At 43.0% G+C, this 26,279-nt stretch overlaps 1 protein-coding gene across 9 annotated transcripts in view; it reads right to left on the bottom strand.

Annotated features, from left to right (window-relative positions):
* The window catches only part of FHOD3 (formin homology 2 domain containing 3), a 430,821-nt gene that overhangs the window by 150,548 nt on the left and 253,994 nt on the right, over positions 1-26,279 (bottom strand). For all 9 annotated transcript variants that reach the window (XM_081079071.1, XM_081079070.1, XM_081079067.1 and 6 more), the window contains 3 exons: positions 16,209-16,320; positions 10,340-10,434; positions 3,778-3,921 (listed from right to left, as the gene is read on the bottom strand). In XM_081079071.1, the coding sequence (XP_080935197.1) occupies positions 3,778-3,921; positions 10,340-10,434; positions 16,209-16,320 (351 nt within the window). The remainder of the gene's footprint in view (positions 1-3,777; positions 3,922-10,339; positions 10,435-16,208; positions 16,321-26,279) is intronic.

The following is a 26,279-nucleotide window of genomic DNA, read 5'->3' on the forward strand; positions in this document are numbered from 1 at the left end:
TTGGAGATGGGAGTTCTGATGGAGGAAAAGGAGGGAAGAAAAAAGGGAGATATGTGTACTGGGGAAAGTTTTCTTCCACCTTCATGTGGAAGAAACTGTCTTCAGTTTCTTCCTTCTCCATCTTCAGTACCCTTACTTTATTCTTACCTTATTCTATCTTTTAGGAGCCACACCCTTCCACCGCTCACTGACTTCCCAATACCACATGCCAGTGACAGTGAAACAAAAGGTCTAAGCAGGTAACTAGGTAAGTGAGACTTGGCTAGAGGAGAAGATGCCCAGAGCAGGGCAACAAAGAATTGACCAGCAGGACAGCTGTGGGAAGCTTTAAGCTCTGATAGCAAATAGCTCCAGTTCAGATTCCTCCTAAGATCATACAGAGACAATTCTATTCTGTTCCTCATCTCGTCACTTATAATGACAGTAACTTTTAGGAAATAGTAAATTACACATCAGTCTCTCCGCTTCTACCCAGTGAAGATCTTAATGGAGCCATGTAGCTGGGAAGTATGCCTCTTGCGACTCCAGCTGTGCACAAAAATGTATGAATAAATCTGCCCATCCTAGCAGCATTTATAATTGCAAAAACTTTGGAAATAATCTAAATCTGAAAAAACAGGGGGCTGGTTATATGTATTATGGTACATGCTACATGTATACAGACAGAACATTATGTTCCTTAAAAAAAATTAAGCTCTTGAAGAAGATTTTATTAATGACAAAAAAAAATGGGTCTAACATATTTACTAATAAAGATTCAGTACACAACACTTATCTCCGCAGTTAAGAACATACACCTACATATACAAAACAAGACTAGGAAAACAGACCAAAATCTTAATCATGGTAATAAAATCATGGTGTTTTTTTTAATCTTATACTTTTTGGCATTTTCCAAATATTCTTCGATGAGTACATATTATTTTTATTAGTGGAAAAAGGAAAGGTTTTAAAATATATATCACTATGAATAAGACTGATCAGTTAGGGGAGAAGTAGTTCAATACAACCCATAGAAAGGGGAAAAAATATTAAGTTTTATATCTGATAAGAATCTAGTATTCAGAATATCTAAAGAATTATTAAAACTCAACAGTAACCAAACAACACAATTTCAAAATGGACAAAGGATCTGAATAGACATTTCTCCATAGAAAATATACAAATGGCCAATAGGCACGTGGAAAAAGGTTCAACATCATTAGTCACACCTACTGGGATAGCTGCAATTTAAAAAGATGGACAGGGGTGGCGGGTTAGCTCAGTTAGTTAGAGCATGGTGCTGATAACACCAAGGTTGCCGGTTAGATACTGCATGGGCCACTGTGAGCTGTGCCCTCCTTTAAAAAGATGGATAATGATAAGCATGAGGAGGATATAGAGAAATTGGAAGCCTCATTATATGCTGGTAGGAAGGTAAAATTGTACAGCCATTTTGGAACACAGTCTGGCCATTCCTCAAACAGTTAAACACAGTTACCATATGACCAGCAATTTCACTCCTAGGTACATACCAAGAGAACTGAAAACATGGCCACACAGAAACTTGTACTCAAATGGTCAGGCCAACATTATTCATAACTGCCAAAAGATGGAAATAACCCAAACGTCCATCAAATGATGAACAGATTTTTTTGAAATGTGATATATCCATGCAATAGAATATTAGCACAAAAAGTAACAAAGTACTAACACATGCTACAACATGAATGAACCTTAAAAATATATTAAGTGAAAGCTAGTCACAAAGATCACATGTTGGTTCCGTTTATATGAAATGTCCATTTGCATGAAAGAAAATGCTAATCTATACCGAGAGAGTAGATTAGTGGTTTGGAGGTATGGGGTATAGGAGGTAGGAACGAACGGAGAGTGCCTGCTAATAGGTATGGAGTTTCTTTTGGGGGTGATGAAAAATTCTGGAATATAATAGTGGTGATGGTTACACAACCTTGTGAATATACTAAAACTCATTGAACTTAATATTTTAAAAAGGTTAATTTTGTGGTATGTAAATGATATTTAGGAGAAGAAAAATGGGAAACAAAGTGAAAGACCACAGGTATAACGCCCTCAGGGGTAGTCTGGTTCACTCCATTATTATGGGTAAGCTTGGGCCTAAAGGAATAAGCTTTCCTTTTCAAAGCCACACCATCCAAGAGGAAATGTATCTCCAGGTTCTGTTCTCCACTAGCCATGGGAGGAAACTGGGATGATGAGGCTTGGCAACAAGGAATATAATTTGCTACTCACAAAATGTGCTCTAACTTTCATTTACAATCCAGATAATAGTTACATCAGATAAATAACTTTAATAACAGGGGGGAAGTTCACCTAAAATTAACCGACAAGAAACAATTTGAACTCAAGTCGACAGGCGATAAAGCTATGATGTGTAACGGAAAGTAGGTCCTGCTTCCTGGGTGCGTGACCTGTGCAACCGTACAGCGGCTCCATGCTCCTGATCAGCGGGGCTCTGTGCTCGGGTTTTATCATGTTGAAATTCTTATTAATTTTAACTTTAAACTAGTGTTTTGTAAGTGAAGTCTAATGGGTCAACAGAGCATGTGCATGAGTAGAGGAAATGGGTGCAACATGCATGCCCGCCATTCCTTGCACCCATGAGCATAGAGTGCTGGTAGACCCACGACACATGGAGTTCAGTGAGACTGGCAGTGGGTTCAAGAGGAGTGTGTTACAGCTTTGATTGAGTAAGCAGGGGCACTAGAAGCTCTGGAGACCACGCTTTCCATGCAAACCTTAACTTGCTTTTAACGCAGAGAGATGGCGACTCAAGGGTCCCATCCTACCCTTTCTCACCTATGTTACTTTCCCATATTAGCCAACCACTTATGCTGAAATGATAACATAGAAAAAAATGGAAAGGTAGGGCAGCCCCACAGTTGCTTTTCCTTTCAGTTCTTCCTTACTCATCCGGAAGTTGAAAGTAGAGTGTTGACAGAATAAACATATACCAAGAAGTGAAGCAAAAAATAGCTGAGTTAGCTTTGTACAGTGTTTCCACTGTTCCGGTAGGGGCAAAATACACATGCATGCAGGAGCGACAAAAACAAACTGGGTAATTTTGCTGATTCTTCATAAAAGTTGAATGTTCTTATATCTGCATCTGAAACTGCCATCACATAAAACAAAGGTGAACACTAAAATTCCTGCTAGTGGTTTTAAATTTTAATTTTTCAATTTCCTTATAATGACATTAAATAACAAATTAAAAAACACAATAATGAGGTGAGAGAGACTGCAGAAAGAAATGAAAAAGATGTTCAGTATCTCTAACAGCACTTTTTTCACCCACATTTTCATTTTGCACAGGGCCAGCCCTGCCTGATATTTTACTATTCCACTTTTACCCATATCAAGTATAAGAAATTTTCTCTCTCCCTCTCTCCCTGCCTGCCTGCCTGCCTGCCTCCCTCCGTGAATGAAAGTGCTGCTGACAGAATGCATGTTCTTTAAAATAAAATAGCAATCAATCAATCAATTAATAAGCAAGCAAGTTAGCAAGTTTCTCCTGGATGAGTGCTTCTCCCGCTTGAGTATGCATCAGAATCACCAGGAGGCTTGTCTAACAGTTTGCTGGGCCCACCCTGACTCAGCAGAACTGGGCTGGAGCGTGGAACTTGCATTTTGAAAAGCTACCGGGTGTTACGGGGGCTGCTCCACCACACTCAGAGCCACGGATCCAGAGCATGTTTACCTCAGCCTTCGACATTGGTCCAGGCGGTGAGATGCCGTCCAAAAGGCATCGTCCGTTACCTCATAAATGTTGAATTGCTCCACCAAGTCCAGGTCCGTCCCTTTCTTGTTCAAGTGCCGCTGGGATACGGCTGCAAGGCCCAGCTCCTCCAGGCAGTCCACGACGTCGTAGAAGGTGTCTTGGTCTGGCAAGCCTGACAGCGTCTGGACAAAGAAAGCACATTTCTCAGTTCTTAGGGAACTGTCTCAAGGCAGTTTCTTTTTTTTTGCATGGGTGCCAGTGGCCAGGTGTATAACAAGATGGGACAGAGCAAGACAAATGACAAGCTCATTCGAGAAAAGTGTTCTTTCGTGTAAACAGTATCAACCCCAAGATCCCACCACCTTCAGTGTATAGGCAGGACGCGCCTATGATGGGGTTATACTACCTGGCAAAGGCGAAAGGATTTTACAGATGCCATGAAGGTCCCAAAGAAGTTGAGTTTTGAGTTAATCAAAGGGGAAAATATCCTGGGTGGGCCTGACCTAATCAGGTGAGCCATTTGAAGGGAAACGAAGGCCTTTCCTGAGCTCAGACACTGGAAGAGTGATGATGATGCTGGCCCCGAAGCAGCAGCAAGCCACCAGGAGTTCTGCAGCTGCAAGCAAATGAGCTCTGCCAACAACCACAAAAGCTTGGAAGAGGCCCCCAAGCCTCAGATAAGTCTCCAGCCCCAGTCAACACCTTGACTGCGGCCTGGTAAGACTAAGGAAGCAGAGGACCCAGCTAGGCAGTGCTGGACACCATCCATGGAAACTGGGAGATGATACATCTGTGCTGCTTTAAGCTGCTAAATTTGTGGTAATTTGTTACACGGCAGTAGGAAACCAACATGCTCAGCGATCAGAAACTCCTGTTAAAATCAATTTACCAGCAGCTGGAGTGATAACCATTTGATGATTCTCTTTTGTTTCAATTTGGTAGGGCTTCCCCTTGGTCTATGAAATTTAGGAAAAAAAGAGAAATTTCAAAGAAGCAACCCCGAGACAATAATGATGATGACGACGAGAGGATGATGGTGATGGTGATGATGATAAAAATAATGGTAACCCAAGAAAGAAAACGCTGACTTCTCTTTGAATTTTGCCTCTCTTACAAGTATGATCTCACACCTGGCCTCTGCTCAGAACTGGAAGGACCCTTGAGGTGATTTACTACAAGTGCTTAACTTATAAATGAGAGATAAGAGAGAGATAAAGGCTGAGAGGGAAAGGATGTATTTGCCTGGGGTAACAGGAGGTTACTGAAGACCTAAGACAAAGCTTGTGCTCGGAGCTGCTATTCTAAGTCTCCTTTCCTCATACACTCATCCCTTCTACCCAAATTATTCTAGCTTCAAATTTCAGACACCAGTCTTTACTTCCTATTTATTTCACTACCTTTGGATTTCTAAGAATCCCACATATATTTCAAAATTATTGTATACGTGGTGACTTGTTTTGGAAGAAAAAAGACCAACAATTTTGTAAGAATCACTTCACAGCACCAACTTCTATATCAACTTCTATATAACACCTGTATTTTTAGGGCTATTAATATTGAAACGCATGCCTTTATTCATAACGCAAACAATGGCTTTTTCCTTTCCATGGTGAGCAAAGAGGACACAGCTCACTGCTGTTGAGATCAGAAACAAAGGAAAATATCTGGGATGCAGCAGTTTAATTAGTTAGGGGCCCGAGCAGGATAAAGAACAGGAGGTTATGAACCAGTTAGAAGCTGTAATAAATAGGGGCGCACACCGAAGTGGCCAAGTGTGAAAGCACATTTCTCAGGCCAAGGAGTCACTGTGGCATTAGCAGGCACAAAAGTCCATTGAACTGTCCCCAGCTCCCAATGTTCACCGAAAAAGTATGCATCCATTGAAAGAAGCCTGTCATCAGAACAAGCTCATCCTTTGGTTTTAGTGAAAACTCTTCAACTTGTTAAAAGATGAGGAGATGGAAATGGTGATAGCAAGGCCAGGGCAGAACTAATGATTGAAGGTGCTTAACTGACTGCTGAGTCTGCCAAACACATAATTTGGGGAACGCAATGAGTGGACATTTGGTGTGAGATTTAAAACTTTCTAGAAACAGTGCAGGAGCCAGAATGAGGCACAGTGAGAGACCTCTGGCAGTCTCCTCCCCTCTGTGTTCCCCTCCTTTCCTTTTCTCCTTGGTGAGAATCAACTGAGGTCTTTTCTTCTCAGAACTTTACAGGTTGAATTCCTAGACCTAATCCCCATTACCTGAGCAAGCCCAACCATGATGGGTTGGAGGGATTATCATTAAATAAACAAATACGTCTATAGAACCAAATAGACCCATGGAGCCCTGACTCAACAACAGGCCCAGAATTGAAGGAATTAAGAGGTCATTTGTCATTTCCACTGTGAAAATTTTGGCTTGACCAAGACTGCGTACCCCCACCTTTCGTGTGTGGCTACAGGGGAATTGGCCTTCCACCACAAACACATATAGCTCCCTTCTCTGCCTGCACAAGGAGGGGAATAGACACATCCTAGAAACACACATTCACTTATTCACCTCGTTATAGCTATTCTCTAACATGCTCAGCCATTTTGCCATGGTCACACCTCTCCCTGAGCCCTGTCCCCCTATTTCGACCTTGACACCTCCCTGCTAAGGTGCCTACTTCTGACAAAGATGGCAACTATTCCAGAACAGTCTGTGGGGCAAATGTCTCTTGACACCTCTGGTGACCCCTCAGGACCCACTTCTTGCTTTCTCTCAGACCTTGTCTTGCCAGGGCTTGTGACAGGTAAATCTTTGCAGACATCTCTCAGAGGAAGACATCGCTTCCCCAAAGCACATTTTATTTTCCTCTCCCTGGGTTTTCACTGATTCCATCAAATCTTTCTTGTAGGACAAAACCAATGTGGCCAAAGCCTGAATACAAATGTTCATAGCAGCATTATTTGTGAAAGCCAAAAGCTGTCAACACCTAAATCTCCTTCAGTGGGTGAAGAAATAAAACTGTGGTATATCTACAATGATACTGCCCAGCAGCAGAAAGGAATCTCAATGGCATTATACTAAGAGAAGCCAATATCAAAGGGATACATCCTACACAATGTGACATTTTTTAAATGACAATACTATTGTGACAGAGAATAAATCAGTGGTGGCCAGGGGCATGAACAGGAGATCAGGATGTCACTTGAAAAGGATAACAATAGAGAGATTTGGGGAGAGATGTTCTGCATCCTCATTATGAAGGCTATCCAAAGCCACATACTCGTATGTGTTAAAACTTATACGGCTAAATACCAAAGGGAAAAAAGTCAATTTTGCTGTATGGTAATTAAAAAAACAATAAGATAAAATATAAAAACAAAGGCAACACTCAGCATGCATCCCATCCGGGTTACATACCCCCTTGGCTCTGCTAGAGTAGAATCCCTCCCCTGGGTTCCCTGGGGTCCCCCTTCCCTGATGCTGTAAGCCAGTCCCACAGTAACACCCCTGTAACTCACCCCCCCACATCTGCCTCATCCTATTCTACAAGGTGGTCAATACCTGAGCACCCCCAAGTGGGGGATTTCCACACAAAGAATTGCAGCTGGATCAAGACGGTTCATTATATAAGCTGCAGGGTGAGAAATGGATAGTTTCTGATACTCCCTCTGATCTTCTGACAACATGGGATTGGAGGTGGGGATTAATCTGGAGTTTGAAACCCCCTCCCCCATTAAAGTCCCTGTTTAATTAACAAAGGGAGCATACTTCAGTCTCAGAACCATGAGCAGGATAGAATTTAGTCCCCTTGTTTTGTCATAAAAATGTTAATGTCTTGAACTCCATATCATTAGGCCAGTTTTTTATTTTGTTGAGAGAAAAGTTAGAAAAGCAATATAATAATTTCCTAGATTTCAGAGTCTGAATTTTTTCCAGCCCCACAAAACATTTCACATCATTATTTTGTTTGGGATCTTACAGGATTTTACTCACTGGGGTAATAAGCACAACTAAAATTCAACAGAAAACAAGCCCAGTGTGGGTGTCAGCAGTCTGTTGACCTTCCTGAGGAAAAGATGACATTTGGAGTAATGTCCTCAGGACCTTCCCAGACTTTCCCTGGGCCAGAACTAACAAAAGATGAGACAGAACTGCCAGCAGAGAAAGAGTAAGCAAGGAATTCCTGGACGTTAAATGCCATGTGATGGACGCCAAAGAGTGTGACACGTACTGAGTCCTTGCCAGTGACTGGCAGCAGAATGGCCACACCAGGTGGATGCTGCCAGGCTCATTAGAACAGCTGAGCATGGCCTCTACCAATAGATGGACAGCATTACAATGGAAAACACTTGCCAAGAGCAAAAATGCCATTTCTGCTGGACTCAGTGTTTTCTAAAACAATGTCAGTGACTGAAAATGACGGGAAATTGATGATCTTAATCTTTAAAAGCCCAACAGAAAATTGCATGGTAAAATGAACTCACAGATTTCTAAATAAAAGCAAAATCATCTACCAAAAGTGACGCTCATTCCCCACTAGGTCTGTAGCAGTGTTTCCTGTGTCCTCATTGACAAATGCGTTTCATTAAAAAGCAATCACTGCCAACGTGACCTGGGAAAATGTCTCGTGGTTTTACTATGTATTTCTTTTCATCTTAGTAGGTTTAATGTGAACTTTTCAACTGGGTTCTTAATATATTTAGGATACTATCATTTTCTGCCCCATTTTTTGCAATTTCCCAGTTTGTCACTTACTTTTAGCTTTTATTTGTGGTTTTCGTTTTATAAATGAGATCTTTTAGAGTTTTGTACACTGAAATATTTAAGTCCTTTCCTTTGGAATTTTTCTTGACTGGTTTTATTATTAAAATAACCTTTACCTACTAGAGGCCAATTCATATTCACCTCTAACTCCTTCTCATTGTTCTATGGTTTGATAGGTTGCATTGAAATCTTTTTTTTTTTTTAAATAAGAGTTTATTTGAGCCAACCTGATGACATATACCAGGGAGCAAGATCTCAAATGGCCCCTGCACTGAACTATTTAATCGATTCAGAATTTATTTTGGTACATGGTCAAAGTATGTTTTTTATTTAGTTCCATCTAGCAAGACCTTCCCAATCATGAATGAAGCTAACCCATTGATTTTAATAGCAGGGTGAGTTGTTCTGTGCACTGGGGTCTGTTTCAATCATCTGTCTGCCAGAGCTCCTCTGCTGCAATCATCAGTCTGCCAAGCAAAGAGCCACGACCACATTGTTTTAATCCTTAAAGTTTGTACAACATTTTAATATCTAGTAGAAGTGACTCCACATAATTATGCTGTTTTCTACTAATTTGTCCCAGGTTTATCAGGAGAAATGTTTCTCCTGTTACACGTCAGGTAGATATTCTGGGTCTTCTCTGTAGGCCGACCCCAGCAGCCTGGAGTGTACAAAGGAAAGCCCTTTGGGAGGGGGGCGGTTCCATGCAGCCTGGGGTCTAGGGTGTAGCAATCTGGAGGATATCAACCCTCATCCCAACCTCAGTCATTAAGAAAGAAGGGACTGAGGTAGTGGAATGAAGGAGCTCCAGTCCCAAGAGCAGGCTGTGCCAGGCCAGCGTGGGAGCCATGGTCAGACAGCATCTCTGGGATGGATTCTGAACACTACCACTGCCCTCCAAGATGGTGACTAGGGAGGGAGGCGATGGGAGGAATGAGAGCACAAGGGTGTAGTCACCACCATAAAAGGAGGATGACAGCCGCCCCTGGGAATCCTTATGTCACCTTCAGCAGTCAGAATTCAATAAGCAGTGGAATAAGAATCGTTCATTTCTTCCTGTGAACTATTTCCTTAGAGTAAAACTTGCTAATTTATATTCTTAAGGGAAAATGTTTTTAAGAGGACATCTTGATAGAAAAGTAGTCATAAAATTCTCACTGTCACCTTTCTTTCTGGTTTTCTGAGACAAGACCAAAGCACAGGGCACGTGCAAACAGTCACAGGCTTGCACACGTACATGCACCAGCACATAGGCACACACATCGTGCATGGGTGTAAAGGGTTTTCTCCTGCGAAGAAGCACAGTGCGGCCATGGTACCAGCCACCACGATGGGGTCCACATGACGTGGCTATCATTCAGAAGACAAATTTTAGATCTTCATGCTGTATTAGTTTTCTAGAGCTACTATATGAATGTGCCACCAACTGGTGGCTTAAAACAATATAAATTTATTGTCTCACAGTTTGAGACACTGGAAGTCTAATATCAAGGTATCGGCAGGGCCATGCTCTCTCTGAAGGCTCTAGGGGATGGTCTTTCCTTGCCTCATCCTAGATTAGCTACTGGCAATCCCTGGCCTTCTTTGGCTTATAGACGCACCACTCCAGTCTCTGCCTCTGTCTTCCTCATGGACATGTGTATTCAGTCTTCCCCAGTGTGTCTCTTTTCCTCTTCTTAGAAGGACACCTGCCATATTGGATTAGGGCCCACCCTAATGACCTCATCTTAACCTCATGATTACAGCCTCAAAGACCCTATTTGCAAAGAAGGTCACATTCACAGGTACCAGGGTTTAGAAGGGGTTCAACATATCTTTTGGGGGGGCACAATTCAACCCATAACAAACACCAACAAACCTTGTTCACTAACGTCATCGCGTACACCAGCAGCTCTGTGTCAACCCCATCCTTTTCCTCCAGGATCTCCATGATATTTGACCAGGGTATGACTCCTATGAATAAAGCACAAAATCATTAGGAGCCGGCATTCATCTGACCTTATCAAACTCACATCACAGTTTATCTAAAGACTCTTCACCCAAAGATGGCGCCAAATTTCAGTCACCGAATTTCAAAGCGTAACACGGGCTTCTAATCAGGTGACAATATAGCACATTATCCTTGTTCACTTGAAAATGTATATTCTTTGGTGTCAGGATACCTATCAATTTGCTTGAAAAGTTCCCTTTATATTACATATGTAACTTTTAAAAAATGCATTCATGTGCAGCTTTTTAGGCTACGCATTTAACTCTCCCAGGGCAGAAAGTCTCAATAAGTACTCTCTGTACATCGGCATGCTATGCTCTGATCTCCTGCCAGGAAAGGGGAAGTGGGAGGTCTTTACGTTCATGCTAGCAGTGGGCTCCAAGAACGAACAGTGAAACGCCCGTCTAGCAAATATTTTAAGAACAGAAGTACATTACCTCGTTCAATCAAGGCACAAATACTGTTTAAAGCGTCAACCAAGTAGGAGCAGCTGGGTCTGGTGGGAGGCTGTCCTCACAAGGTTTATAATCTAATGGAGCGGTGAGGCACATGCGTAACAACACAGGTCACCACAGACTAAAAGCACTCGAACGGCAAAAGCACTTAGCTGAGCCTGTCCCTCAGGGAGGGAGGTCTCCTGCAGTGTGGATGGTAGTGGAGGGCTTGGTGCAGAGGTGGCTCCTAAACGAGGCTCTGCAGGCGAAGGCTCATGGGTGCTTAGCTCCTGGCTCCAGGAGAAGGCAGGAAAACCCTTCCCATTCAGGACCACCAAGGCCGCAAAGGCGGCACAACGCCCTGACACAATTTCCTATGCCTGAGATAAATCTCTGACGTGAAGTGCTGCCTTGCCCTTGGCGTGGGGGTGTGGAACACGAAGCTCTTTCCTGCTTTCTCTATAAAGATCTCAAAGAGATGTTGCTTATTTTTGCTGATAAAAGTAAATTCTGAAATAACTTAAAACCAGTGGCTTCCAAGGGCTGGTTCTGGGATGGGTTATGTCAGAGCTGATTTCCTGGCCTTGAGAACACAAATTCCCCAAGGGCGGCAATGGGACCTGCCTTATCGCCGTGCTGTCAGCATACTGCCTGGCACATAGTAGGTGCTCAATAAAATGTCTACTGACTAGTGAATGGAGACCTCTGAGAGGGCATGACATGGCTTAAGCTGGAGCAGTTTTAAATGAACCAGAGGGCAAATGCACACAGTAAGAAAAGGAGAGCAGACAGGAGAATTTTTAAAAGGAACAGGCACTGTACAGTGTGAAAGACATGGATGCAGTTAGATGCAGAGATCCGTTGGCTCACATAGCACGCAAACAACAAGCCTTTTCCTTTGGCCAAGTTCCCCAGTCGGTCAGAACGAGGCAATCTTCAACAACCCTTTCTAACACTGAACGTAAAAGCACGATCCTCCACTGTTAACTGCTGAATTGTCTCCTTGCTGATATTTATTATCAAACTGTTTTGAAGTCCTCACCTGTTCTTCAGAGCCCAGCAAAGTCACCGTTTCTGCCCTCAGGACAGTCAGTCGATGTGGTCAGTAGGTCTTGAGTCTCACTGTCCAGGTGCAGTTCAAGCCCCGTCAATGGCTCTGCTTGTGTTTATAACAAGGGCAACTTCTATTATTCCCACTCGGCACCCAACCTCAGCAGAAAGTGCTTGTTCTAGTGGGTTACCCACGTATGGCTAAAAGGAAGGCCATGCAGGAGAGAAAGCATTGCAGCTAAGAATCTCCAGTGGTGCCAGTGGGCCCAGAATTGCCTCCTGCTTGTGTACTCTGGAGCCAAAGGTGCCAGACAGAGCCTAGATAAGAAAAGGCCAACAAGCAAAGGCAGGCACTTGGAGAGAGGGAAGTAGCCAGATTATATCCTCTGTCACAGACAAGACACACTTGTGCACCATTTTATCCTTTATAATGAAAACACACAAACACTGGCTTCATTTAATTGAGAAGTGTGTTCTTCAGCTGTGATACCTGATTCTTTCATTACCATTTAAAGATTTCAAGTCTGGAAATGTGGATATTTTTGTGCACTGTTGGGGTGAATGTTCATTTCTCCTTTGATTGTTTGGGGACCCAAAAATGGGAAATGTTTCAAAGAATGAAGGTAAAGGGAACATTTTGGTTCCACACAACAGCCTTGGCCGGGCTCAAGCTGGCCTATGTTAGGAACCAGCAGTTGCAACTTTCTCAAGAGCAGCCACCAGAATAAGTGGCCCAGGTCACCCCACAGTCACCTTTGCTTACTCCACACAGTGGTTATGTGTACACGTGTATATGCGGGTGGGGCATGGGGGTCCTGTCTTAGAATCATAAATCATATGATCTTACCTCCTCATATAACGAAGCCCACAGTTGTGGAATGAACGGTGGCTCCGGAAATGCATCTAAATCAAGTGATGGTAACAACCTTATAGGATTGCTGAGAGATATCATTGAAATAAAGCATTTCACCTTTTTTGTCTAAGCCCTGATGGAATACGTTAGAAGACAATAATTTACTTAATCATGATCCTCTGTCTCTCTCTGACTCCACCCCCAAACACTGGAGTGAGTGCAGACTCTGCGGGAGCGTGTTTTGTTCTCTGGTGTTTCAAGCACATATTTAGTACTTAAATGTTTGTCGACTACATGAGTCGTATATGAGAAATGCTTAGCATAGTGTCTGTTACACGGTAGGCACTACAATATCAGTCGCTGTAACTGGAATAATGGTTGGGGGTGGTGATGACACCCATACTTACCCACAGGCCTTCTACCCAGGCTCCCAGGCCAGCCCTCTCTTCCCACCAAACCGCAGTGCCTCTCTCTTAATCCAGAATAAGTAAACACAGAATAAATAGCTCAATACTTTCTCCCTCTTACTTTCCTCCGAAGTCTCTGTATTAAACCCTAAAGAAAATAAGATGTGTAGCACAATGCCTTGTACACGAGTTGGTCTAATACTCGAACAGAAAGTCCTCACAGTACGTTCCATGTTCCATGTCTTTCAACACAATGGATAAACACATTTAACATATATACTTCGGCTATAAATAATAGATATAGAGCTTGAGTTCTGTCAACCCCTAACTTCCACCACGCTTTGTGCGTTCCTCACAGATCAATATATCCTCAAGCAGAAGTCAGAGACAGGATAGCTTGAAAGGATGGCTGGATTTTTTTCCCCTGTTAATCATGTGTGATACACATGTTTAAGAATTATGTCATATCTCATCACCTCATATTCAAATGAAAAATGAAACTTCTTCAAAAGTAGTGCTGAACCAAATTAGCGCTGGCTCACCATGTATGACTGAAATTTCAAAACAGGTTAGTTCCCCAGTCTGGTCATTTGCCCCACTCTCTGAGAGGTAAACCCATATAGTCAGAACTCTTCACAGGGCTGCAGAGAGTTCTCCACCAGTTTCTTGTCAATTACCACAGGAAAGAGCTCAAGGAAAGGGAGTCTCCTTGATAGCGGAATGACAAAGCAAAGGCTTATGAGGCTTGTAAGTACTCACTGCCTTTCTCTCTTCCTGCCAGGCCCTGTCCACTAAAAAGGGAAAGTGACTTGAAGATCCAAGCAAAAAAGATGACCCAGCAGTCTGAGCAAACGGTTGTCTGCTTTACTTTTTCTTTTTTTTTTTACAAATTGGGAAAAGATGGCCATCATTATATCTTGGGGGAGAGACTGAGTACAGCACAGAGCCTCTGTGTCATGCCCCAGAAACTAGCTCGAATTGAAGTTTTTATTCCAGCCCCTGAGCAAAAGTGCCAATTGCCTGAATCAAATGGAGCATTTTTAATTTTCATTAATTCGTAAATACTTACTAGTCCCTATGATGAACTTAGATACTTCTGCTTTTACCCCTGCTCCCTAATTGGTCCACTCTTAGCCAAAGGGCAAACTGTCCACACTCACAGAATGAACCCTTCCCGTTAACCCATGCATGATGTTTATGAAGCACCAGGGGAATTTATTCTGGGACAACTTCATTTGCTGTAGGTGGTAGTAACTTATTCGTTGGTTTTCTTTGTTGATTCTTTAAATAATCTGACAGTTTCGTCAACCAAAAGAATTCCTTTCTATTAAAACAACCAGTCTATACTTTAACACACCCATTCTCCACCTCAACCCCCAGAGGAATGTGTCTAAAGCCTCTTGAGGAGTAAAATTTATGGCTTATATATAAACTTGTGCACAATGGACATGCACGATTGGCCCTCGGTCACCTCTGGCACCTTCGTCTACTCTCTCACCCAGCTGAGAGCGAAGGAGAGAGCTGCTTCTAAACCTCCTGGTGGAAACACACCTGGAAGTCATGATGTTCTCTGCAAATACCGTGATATATTTATATGCTTAATTCCATCATAGGGTTCAGGAACAATTATACTAGCAGTAAAATAGGATGATGTTATATGCATGCATTATAAAATCATGGCCAAGACCACACATGTCCATAGAGAAACATGTTATTGAACCACGTGATAAGCTACATCTGAGTTTTTCCATTAGTGCTATTCCCGCCCCCACTTTTTTTTAATTTTTTATTTTTTTGGTAGCTAGCGCTCAGCAGCAGAGAGATGACAGCAGTTGCCAAAAATTTAAGAAATTTTATAGGCAAAACAACCATAAAATTAAGAAAACAATCCATTCGTTTCTTTAAGTTTTGGGGGTTTTCTGCCTTCCTTCCTTCTTTCCTTTCCTCCCTCCCTCTCTCTTTCCCTCCCTCCCTCCCTTCTTTCCTTCTTTCCTTCCTTCTTTACTTCCTTTCTTTCTTTTCTTACAAATTGAAAAAAAGATGGCCATCAGTTTGCCTTGGGGGAGAGATTGAGTACAGCAGAAAGCCTTTGGCTGGACCAGTAGATGTGGTCTTGGATGTGGGTGTCACACCCTGGGTTCACCTCAGGATCACTCCTCTACCCCTACAACATGCCCTCCACGAAACGTGAAGTCCAAGGAAGGCAACTGTGAGTTCCCAATTCAACTAAGTCAAAGCACAACTCCAAGGTCATGATAAGGCTGTCCCATCTAACACAGCCCCCATGAATAGAGCCCATGGGTTACCTGAAATTTAGGACAGGAAGATGAAGAATCCATTCAGCATCCTAAAGTAACTGCCAGAGCTGGGGGATGGAACATAACTCCTCCAAGAATCAATGAAAGGATTTGCCTCGCTGTCTTCCCAAACACCCACCATTGGCCTTAAACCTCATTCACCGGCCTTGGAAATACCAACACTGGTTTCTGAGCCATTGGCAGTCTTCATTAAGGATTCTCAGTTGGCCCTATGATCTACTCTTGGCCGTAAGGGATTTCAAATCTGGCACTAGATAACAACATGCTATGCTAGAAAGAAACACATAGACTTGCCCTGGTTTGGGTCCCATCTAACGGTCAGAGCAGATAAAGCATGTGTGAAAGGAAGGGAGGAAGGAGACAGGATGACCCAGAGAAGATGGGAAAATAGGAGAAGGGTATGTGTTCAGTGATGGAGGCTGGGGACAAAGCATTAAAACAAGCTCAGGTTCAGGTCTGTCCTGGGTATGCCAACGAGTGCTTTTCTTTCTTTGTCAAACCTTGTTCCATCTCTAATCTTTGTATACTTACTATCATAAAAAATTTATTTCCTGCAGTGGGAAGTCCACACAAGGGGAATTCTGTTCATTCTCTGTTTTGAACAGATACAAAATGGATGCCTTCCTGCATCAGACATTTTTACTTTGATGAAATAAGGGGGCGGGGACCACTCACCTCTTTTTGTGTCGACAGCAGAGACAGCCTGAATCAGAAGAGGTGCATTTGATTCCGAGTACTCCACAAAGACGAGCAGCAGCTTCAGGGCTGTCTTCACCACCAGGCGAAACTGTGCAAAAAAGATAAACTATCACAGAGTTGCAGACACAGCCACGCACGCCAAAAGGCACTGTCTCCTAACAGGAGCTGGCACCCAGGGCTGGCTCCAGCCCAGGTACTCTTCTCAAAGATTACACAGATTCCTTCTTTGGATGCCTCAGAAGGCAGGTATTGGAATTATCCCCATTGTACAGATCAGGAAACTGAGACACACCCCTAAAATAGAATCAGAATTCCAACCCAGGTCCTTTTGGTCCCAGAGCTCCCATGCAGAGGTCTTTCAAAATCCTAGGAAGTAGTTACTGAATCAGTTACAGTAGTCCCCCTTATCCATGGAGGATAAATTCCAAGACCCCTTGTGGAGGCTTGAAACAGCAGATAATGCCAAACCCTATATATATATATATATGCCATGTTTTTTCCTATATATACATACCTATGATAAAGTTTAATTTGTAAATTAGGCACAATAAAAGATTAACAACAATAACTTATAATAAAATGGCAACTATAACAATATAGTGTAATAAAAGTTACGTGAATGTGTTCTCTCTCAAAATATCTTATACTGTACTCCTTTTTGTGATCATGTGAGATGATCCAATGCCCACACAAAGAGATGAAGTGAGGTGAATAACATAGGCATTGAGACAGCGTGTTAGGCGACTGTAAGAATGGCCTGAATACCAGTGCAGCGATACTAAGATAGAGAATCTGCTCACCCAGACAGCTACAGAGTGACTACCAGGCAGAGACAGTATACAACATGGATACTATATGTGGGATAAAGGGGTGATTCATGTTCCGGGCAGGACTGAACAGGGTATTGTGAGATCTCATCACACTACTAGAATGGTGAGCAATTTAACTCATGAATTGTTTATTTCTGGAATGTTCCATTTAATATTTTTGGACCATGATTGACCGACCGTGGGTAACTTAAACCAGGGAAAGTGAAACAGTGGATGGAGGGGGGCTACTGTCCTTCATTTTCTCCAGACATTGTAAGGTAGGAATGTTCACAATTCTCATTTTTCTAGTGATGAAACAGGCACAGCAGGTTAAATTATTTATCCAAACTAGCTTGGTGAGCAGAAATCTGAACCAAGTCTCCCTCTTGAAACTGAGCAGCAAAGGCTACTTGGGGGCCTTAAAACCCACACTTGCTGGGTCCAGGACAGAGTATTTGTGAGGAGCCATGCACAGCCCAAGGGCTTCCCTCACACGTCACAGATTCCTCACCCAGATAAATTCCCAAACCTCCAACTCCAGCTCATCCAGCCCTGGGCTGTGGCAGCAGCAGAATTTTCCAGGTCAGCTCCCTCCCTGCCCACCCAGATACTACCGCAACCTTCACCCACCATCTCATTTCCTGGACCCCACTTCCTTCCAAGAACCTTCTCAAGAAACTCATATACCAACTACTTCCTGGAAATGGGTTCAAATCATTCATCTAAGAAACAGCCGGCCAGCCTGCTAGTCCCACCCCCAGCAGTTTGCTTGTCAGGGCTCCGCCCTCTACAGGCAGGGGAGAGGGGTTTATTTGCACTGTGTCTGCAGGGCCTGGAACTACACTTGGCACAGAGTGGGCTCAGCGATGTTTCCTCAATGAACAAATGAATCAATTCATGACCAATCAATGCATAACCCTGGCCTCCATCAGCGCGGTTGTGGAGAATCGGCTCCAGGTTCTCCATTTGCAGCCCAAGGAAGACCCAGCGCTTTCTGGAGGAATCTTCTCACATCAGGACACGTGTAGACTTTCCAGGAAACTTGGACTATTGTGCAGTCCCCACAGGGAACAGCGTTAACGCACTACCCACCCCAAGTCATTTCTCCAAAATCATGCAAACACCTCTACTCCCTTGCCCTTTTCTCCTCTGTCACACTTCTCTAGTAAGCCATCTGTCATTTCCTTGATTCTGCATCTATCTAGCCAGTGCCATAGTTCTCAGCTCTCTTTATAGGAGAACTTTTCAAAAAAGTTGTCACAGTCCTGGCTGCACTTCCACACCTCCAACTGACTCCTCAACCCAATCTGACAGGGCTTCTGTCACCACCACGCAAATAAAGTATGCTTGTTAAGGTTGCCGAGGGCCTCCATGTGATCAAATCCAATGGTTACTTCTCTGTGCCCATTTTAGCTCAACTCTCAATGGCATAGGACACAATTCATTGCTCCCTCCAGAAACAATGTCATCCCATCATGGCCAACCACAGTCTCCTACTTGAATGGTCATCCCTTTGCTGGCTCCTTGTATGGTGCTCAACTTCTAGGTGAGGAAAAGGTCACAGTTCACACATGCGCCCTTTCCTTCTCTTTCCACATACTCTCTCTAGGTGAGCTCATCCAGTCTCGTGGTTTTAAATCCCATCTGTGACAGCACTAACTGTTGCTTCCCAGACATGATCAAACTCCTATGCCAGGTGGTTGCCCACTCACCTGACCCCAGACATCTCCATTCAGATGCTAACGGGCACCTCAAATTCAATGTGGCCACAGAGAACGCTTGATGTTAACTCATGCTCACTCTATTCCACCCACCACTCCCAGCCGGATCCTTTCACAGTCGCATCTCCACCCAAGGCCCCATCGTCTGAGTGGCAAGTGGGAGTCATCCTGCATTTCTCTTACCCCATTCTCACAACAAATCCACCTGCCGGTCCTGACAGGACTGCCTGTCCTAACTCAATCCACCTCTCCATCTCCCTTTCCATGCCAGACCACTGGGAGTACATCCAGCCTTGTCCCCTGAAGTCCATTCTCCAAATAGCAGCCAGAGTGGCCATGGCACTCCTCCAATCACTCGGCATCACATTCAGGATACGATCCATGTTTTACGTCCTGGCCTCTGTCTAGGTCTCTGACTTTCTCTCCTGTCACTCTCCCTCCTGCCCAGTGTGCTCCAGTCATCAGTTAATCAGTGCACGACCCTCACCTCCACCACCATTCTTTAGTCATGGGACTATATGTTTTTAACATACTGAAGCTTGCTCATGATTCAGAACGTCTCATTGGCTAGTCTTTAACTAGTCACCATAGCAATGGCCTTTACCTGTCCTTCAGGTCTGAGAAGTTTCCCCTCGTGGGAAATGCCTTCCTGACTACTTCATCTAAAGGAGCCTCTTGGTCACTCTTATATCACCCTGTTTGATTTTCTTCACATCCTTTATCATTACCTGAAATTGCTACATACATACATACACATTTGTTCACCTCATATCCCTTGGTTTCCCCAAGCAGAAATAAGCCACTTGGTGGCAGAGATGTTTTATCTCACACACCGGAAACGGCATCTGTCCCAGAGGAGTGGCTCAGTCAGTGCTGCACATGCAGGGCAGGCTGGCATGTCCTTTTCACAGACGCTTCTTCAAATCCATCTCCCTGATATTGCGTGGAGCAAGTGACATTGGCCCCAACTTCCATTTCCTTACCCTGCCCACCCCACAGTCCTCAGCAAAGCCTAGCGCCTGCACCCCTGCACTGAGGACAAGGAGCTCCTGGGACTTCCATTCCATGGTGATGTCCTTCCCACACTGGGAACTGAGTTCTCTGAAGGGCTTTGAACTTTTAAGAGCGTGACCACCTTCATAACTTGAGTCCCACATTTGGTCTTCTGCTCCCTGACTTGGAATAAACTAAATTCCGGAGTATTTGTCTTAACAACTACAAGGTTGGGGGTAAGAGGGGAAGGCACGGCATAATGAACTGCACTATCTTTGTATTTTTCGAGCTGAAGAAATTTCTTCAAGTAAATAAAACACCCAGCAAGTCCAGGCTTGGCAACTTCCTTTGTGGGCGGACTGTCATTATGCGGTTTAAACCTTCTCAGTACCTTCCTGGGAAAGAACCTGGCTGCTGCCCAATCCCACTCCCCCATTAGCTGGTCTCAGCCAGGGTCCCCCTATGCGTCTCATCAAGGCTCCGTCTCACCATCTCTGTGGTCATGAGGTCTTGGCCAACATGGTCCCAGGGACCCAAAACCCCTTAGCCACTCTCCCTTACCATGCTCTCTAATTAAGAAACCACTGTTTTCTAGTAAATCTTCTTTTCCTGTTTGTCTCAACATGCCTATTTAAGTCTTCTTCTTTGCTGTAAAGACTCTGTTTGGAGCTCTTTTACCACTGTAATTAAAAAAAAAAAAAAAAAAAAAAAGAACCACCAAACTCTTTTGATTCATGAGTTTAGGTTTCTATGAATTTGGTTTCAATTGAGTCTAATTTTATGTTTCTGTATGTTCAGAAGCTTACCATGTAAAATTAATAAGAATCGTATTAGCTAAAGTACTTTAGAAAAAAGAGAGCATTAGAACAATACCTTTACGGAAACGCATGATACTAATTGCAAGCATGTCCTAACTAATCATCAAAATCCATTCAGCAAGACTTCTCCTCAGAAATCCTTATTAGTCTCGCTGCATAGACTTGAAAGTAATAAAAGTACCTTACTTCAAAAGATTTCTACATTAATCCCTCATTTATCCAGAAATCACTTCATTTGATGCCCTCAGCTACCTGGAATGCAGTCAAAACCCTCCAAAGTGTGGGAACAGCCACAGTGAAGGCCACATAACCCATTCCTCCAAGTTCAGACTCACTGCTCATCTCAAAGCTCTAAAAAATCCATTCTTGGTGTCACTCGCGCTTATCTTAGACACATTCTAATAAGAGTGGCTATTGAGACAACCAGCCCACCTCTGCTGAGAAGGGGCAAACCAGAGGCCAATGACGGATCAGGAGAGGCAGGCCTACCACGGAGCAAGAGCAAGGATCATGAATGAGGACGGTGGGAGGAAGCCATATGGGTGCCAACGCACACACCACTGCATGGCTCAGGCACTGAAGGCTTCTCAAAGGGACACGGCAGCGTCACTCCAATCTGAATTGCCTTTCAGCTCTGCCTGGAGGCCCTTCATGTTCTAATGAAGCGTTTCGTTGCAGTGGCTTACAGGCTCCAACACTTGCTCATCTGTGTAGCACCGAGGGAAAATCAGTAAGAATTGATTCTCATTCTTACGGAAGATTGATCACTTGGGAAGCTAACACGACAGTCACAAAAGAGTTAAACAGGGATGCAGGGAAACCAGCAGTCAGCCTCAGAAGCAGTGGTCAAACAGGCTGATGCAGAGAGTGAAAACTCCTATGTCCAGGGGCCCTAAGAGACTACTTGCTAAGGTTATTGCTGAAGGAATTCAGAGCCTGGAATCGGGTGGACTGGATGACCCCATTTAAGGTCCCTTCTCATCCCAAGATAATCTGCTTCCTCTTTCAACATCTTCAGCAGCTTCCAGATGCCCAACATCCAGGAAGGTTCTGTGAGGGCATAAGGAAGCCATGGCCCTGCCTTCAAGGAGGTAGTCATCCCACTGCTGAGAGAGGACCTAGAACACCTCCATACTGTACAACTGAGTGTGTTACACATCCAAGAGGCCCTCAGAGCCAGGTCACTGAGGATGGAAAGTCCCTTAGACAGCCCTTAGAGCAAGGAGGAGAGTCAGTCAGACAGGCTGAGAGCTGATCCAGCCACCCTCTTGGCTTCCATGGAGCAGAAGAGCTGTGTGATGGCCTTTGGGTTCCTGTTGACACAAATGATTCCACTTCTTAGGGCTGGAGGAAACACACTGGGGTCTAGATTCAGCCTTTGGGCTATAGGTTACTTCCTTTTCAAGTAATTACGTTCTAGTGAATGCTAATATTCTATGTCAATGCTGCCCAATCTAACAAATTATGCTTTATATTGCTTTAAAACACTCAGCTAAGTGACAGTGTATAACAGGAATCAGAGACAGCCCTTTGTACAGGGGTGGATGGGGACACACAGCCAGCTGTGAATTGTTGTGCTTCTCATACGCATTTGCACATTTGAGGGTCAGCGGGGGAAGACTGGGCTGAACTTTACTTTCTGCTGCAGCTCTCCATTTGCACTCTCTGTTCCTGCTCTTCATAAAGCAGAGGCCATCAGTCCTCAGAGGAATAAAGAAGCCTTTGACGCAAGGATATGCCATTTGTCAGGTGAAACCTCAGTCAGCGATTTCACCTCCAAACTACATGAACACCTCAGGACTCCAACGTCACCTCCCTGCCAGGAAGGCTGGGATGGAAGGTAGCAGGAAGATGTCAACACTGTGCTTTGCTGTTTTTGGTTTTGTTTTGTTTTGTTAATTTTCTGGGTCAACACACAGGGAAGGTGTGGAGTCAGCCTGTACAGAATCGGGGTGTCTAGGTTTTGATAAAATATAACCACCAGATGTATGGAAAAGGAATAAAAGGCCATTTTTTTCTCAATAATTTCACACTTGAAAGCAAACTGGAACTCCCGTCATGTTTTATTGTACTTGGAGAAACCCAAGGACTATACTTAGCAGGTCAAATATGCTGCTTATTAAGTAGAAATAAAAGTATTCCAAAAAAATCTCCAAATTCCTACTCCTCTTCGAAAAATTCAACATCCATAAAAAGAAAACAACTTCCAAACCTCAGGATTTAAATTACAAAGGGGGTTAGAAAAACATGCTTCATTCTATTTGTTTTCATTTTCCACTAAAAAAGCATTAACATATGTTATAGAAGTAGATGCTGGTTATTAAAACTAAATTAGAAATTGGTAAGATAACTTGATCTATAAAGTGCTGTCACTGTTTACAAGCTTACCAGAACTAAGACTATCCCGAGTATTTTAACAACAACAACAAAAATTCAACTGACTTAAGATACTTATCTTTAAGAACTCCTCAATTAAACACTGCATTCCAATGATACGTACTTAAGCTCAGAATTCCTAAGAAGTTCAGAACGGGCATTAAGCCTTTGTAAATGGGTATCCAACACGCCAACAGACACCTCCGACTTCAAATAAGACATTGTCCGTAAAATGAGGTGGGTCTTTTCAGACATAAAGTGTGTGCCCAAATATATTACCTGCGTGCAGAACTTTGGGCCTTGGCTTTCATGTGTCCCTAAAGGAGAAGCGTAGACATTAGAGTTGGCATTATCTGCCAGGACAGGAAGTCACCTGTGCTATGTGCTATGTCCTCCGGGCCTGATGGCCGACCTGCTTATGACCTGACGCAATGTGCAGAAACAGAACCAGCTTTGTGATTAGTGTAGTAGCCAAGTGCAAGGCTGGGAACAACTTAAGTTTTCACTAGTTAGTGGATAGGAAATCTTGCGGAATGTAAAATATAGCAGACTATTAAAAATAACCAAAATAGATGTCAAAGTAATAAATAATACTACAAGTGAATATTTTCTTCTATTGAGATAAAGTTCTGGGGCTGAGCTAGAGGTTTCTTGAAAGAATAATGACTAAAAGTGGACAAGACCAGAAAATATCCACTTTGCTAACTTTCCCTTAGAATATTCAATGAAAAGTTAGGTAACACAAGTGCCATGGGTACAATAGCGAACATAAATCCATGCTCACTATTAACTAAGGATATCAGAAACTCTGCACTATATACTGCCTTAAGGAATACCTCGATAGTATTTGCAAAATGAAGGAGGAAAATCAACAGGGTTGGGTACTTTTCCAGTTACTGATATCTCCATTTTCAGATGCAAAATCTCATGTTCTAGGAGGCTATGTAACTTCTCACACAGCTCATTTCTAGAGGAAGTCAAAGAAAAACACAAGCCAATCGGATTCTTTCTACTACACTATGAGGAATCCCATCTTTCCCTCTAGTGCAAAAACCTAGGCCTTGGGGGAAATGTAACAAATATTCTTTTCCAAGCGATAATCAAGATTAAAGAAATTTCTTCAGAGAATAACCAGCCCTGGAAACAGGACAGTGGACAACAACTATGGTGCAGGTATGGTGAATGTGCTGTTAGCAAGAGTTTGGCAGCTCCCATCTCCTTGGTCACATGCCCTAAAAGGGCAGAAGGATCCAAGCCCCATCCTCTGTTCCTGTTTTTCAAGTTCATAGGGATCTGGTCAATGTAAAGTAGTAAACTGCCATTCTGATTTATCAATAAGCCTCTTGAGAGTTGAGGAACGACATATCAGCTCCCTAAGTGGATTGGAGAAACTGCTGTTCCAACCCTGTGGCTGGATACCCATCCTGGACCATCGGGGCCCCTCAGCATGCTTGTCCCTATAAAGTCTGGCCTGAACCTCTGGTCTCTTTCACTGACATCTTCCTGAAACAATGACTAGTAAATCTTCCTTTTATTTATTTTTTTTTCCTTCCACTGAGATTATCTTCACATGGCGGTATCCAAGAAATCAAATGAGTGAGAATCAGTTTTCTGGGTGTAATAGCTACATGGACAGCAGAAAAGAAATAGCCTGTAAGGGGAAGCTGGCCCTTTGTACTCGCAATGTCTCTAACACAAATTTCATGTAAATAAATAAATAAATAAACAAATATCATGTAAATGTGCCATTAAAACTCATGGAATTTAAAAAAATCTTACCTAATGAAATATTGATAAAATGGAGAAAAATCAAATACAACCTCATTCACTGAATATGTTTTCATGAAATTAGAAACCATGAAGCTCTTTAAATATCACACAGAATCAGAAACAATGTGATTATTTAACAATATGAGAAAAACTCAAATGAATCATAGTATATTTGTATGACAGAATATTATGTAGGCATTTAAATACTGTGCTTTTAAAATATAAAAATAAAACAGAAAAATGCATATAATATATTTAGTGTTAACTACGTAAGAAAAATTTAAAGAAAAATCACAAGGAAATGTCTGAAGTTAAAAATCTTTATGTATCATTTCACTTGATTTTTGCTTTACTTTTTTGTAGTTCTAAAGTTTTACACACGAGAGTACATTACATTTATAATCATAAAAAATCAGTAAAAGTTTTAAAAGGTTATTTTTAATATCAAAATTTCATATTACACCAATAAACTTCAATCTGTTATCATTACATCATAAAAATTAGTTTTAACCTAAATTTCTACTAATAAAATACATATTACTTTAAGTAATTTGGAAAGATTAAACACAAAAATGCAATAGATTTATTGGTTGAGTAGATCTCATGATATTGAATACATTTAAAGTGTTTTTTCTAATCTACAAAATTAGCCCTCTGGCTTCTACTACGAAAGCTGCAAAGAATGGCACTCCAAACCTAACAATAAGAAAAGCCAAATAATCATTAAAATCATAACTTTTCTTGAGCCCATTAGACAGCTGGTGTTGCAGGGCAACCAAGTAGTCTGAAATCTAAGGAGGGACAGCTTTCCTTCGGCCAAGAAAAGATGGGACACCGACAATGGCCCATCTCCGGCAGAGTATGGAAGGAAGATGGAGCCACCATACCAAGCTACCAAGCAGTAAGAAACACCCAGGTAATAGTTTTAACAAAGTGCTAAAGGCCGAGTATGAACTACCATAAGAGTATGGAAACCCTGGGAACTATAGACACAGAATGATTCGGCATTTACTCACAGGTGTTCTCCAAGGAACTCCACGACACTCGTGAAGAAGATTGAGGGCAAAGCTGGAGACCTAAGAACATCTCCCCATGGTGCAGGCCTGGGGGTACACAGACAAATAACCAGAGCAACTGCAACAGCCCCTCAGGAGGAGGGGAACAGCCACCACACCACCTGGAAAGGAGGGGAACCACACACAGCACCTTCTCCTCTATGAGACATAAGCCACAGGGAAGGACAATAAATCTTGTTGCCCCCATAGCACAGGTGCAGTAGGAGAAGGGAAAAGACTACAACTCCTGGCAGGAAACCGTTCTGAGCCCAGACCTTTCCAGGTCTCCTACTACTGAGGGAGGTACAGGTACACCCCCAGACCCTGCTAAAGACTAATGTGGGACAAAGAGAAAGCCCAGTCGCCCATTCCCCGGGCTAGCAAGTACCGGTAGTGTATCACTAAGGGAGGGACAGAAGCATGGAGGCAGACCTTCTCTGAGGCTCAGACACATAGGGAAGATCTAAAGGTCAGAGTGAAAAAGGAACGTTGAGAAAAACTTTCT

Source organism: Rhinolophus hipposideros, assembly GCF_964194185.1.
Source record: "Rhinolophus hipposideros genome assembly, chromosome: 17".
NCBI lineage: Eukaryota > Metazoa > Chordata > Mammalia > Chiroptera > Rhinolophidae > Rhinolophus > Rhinolophus hipposideros.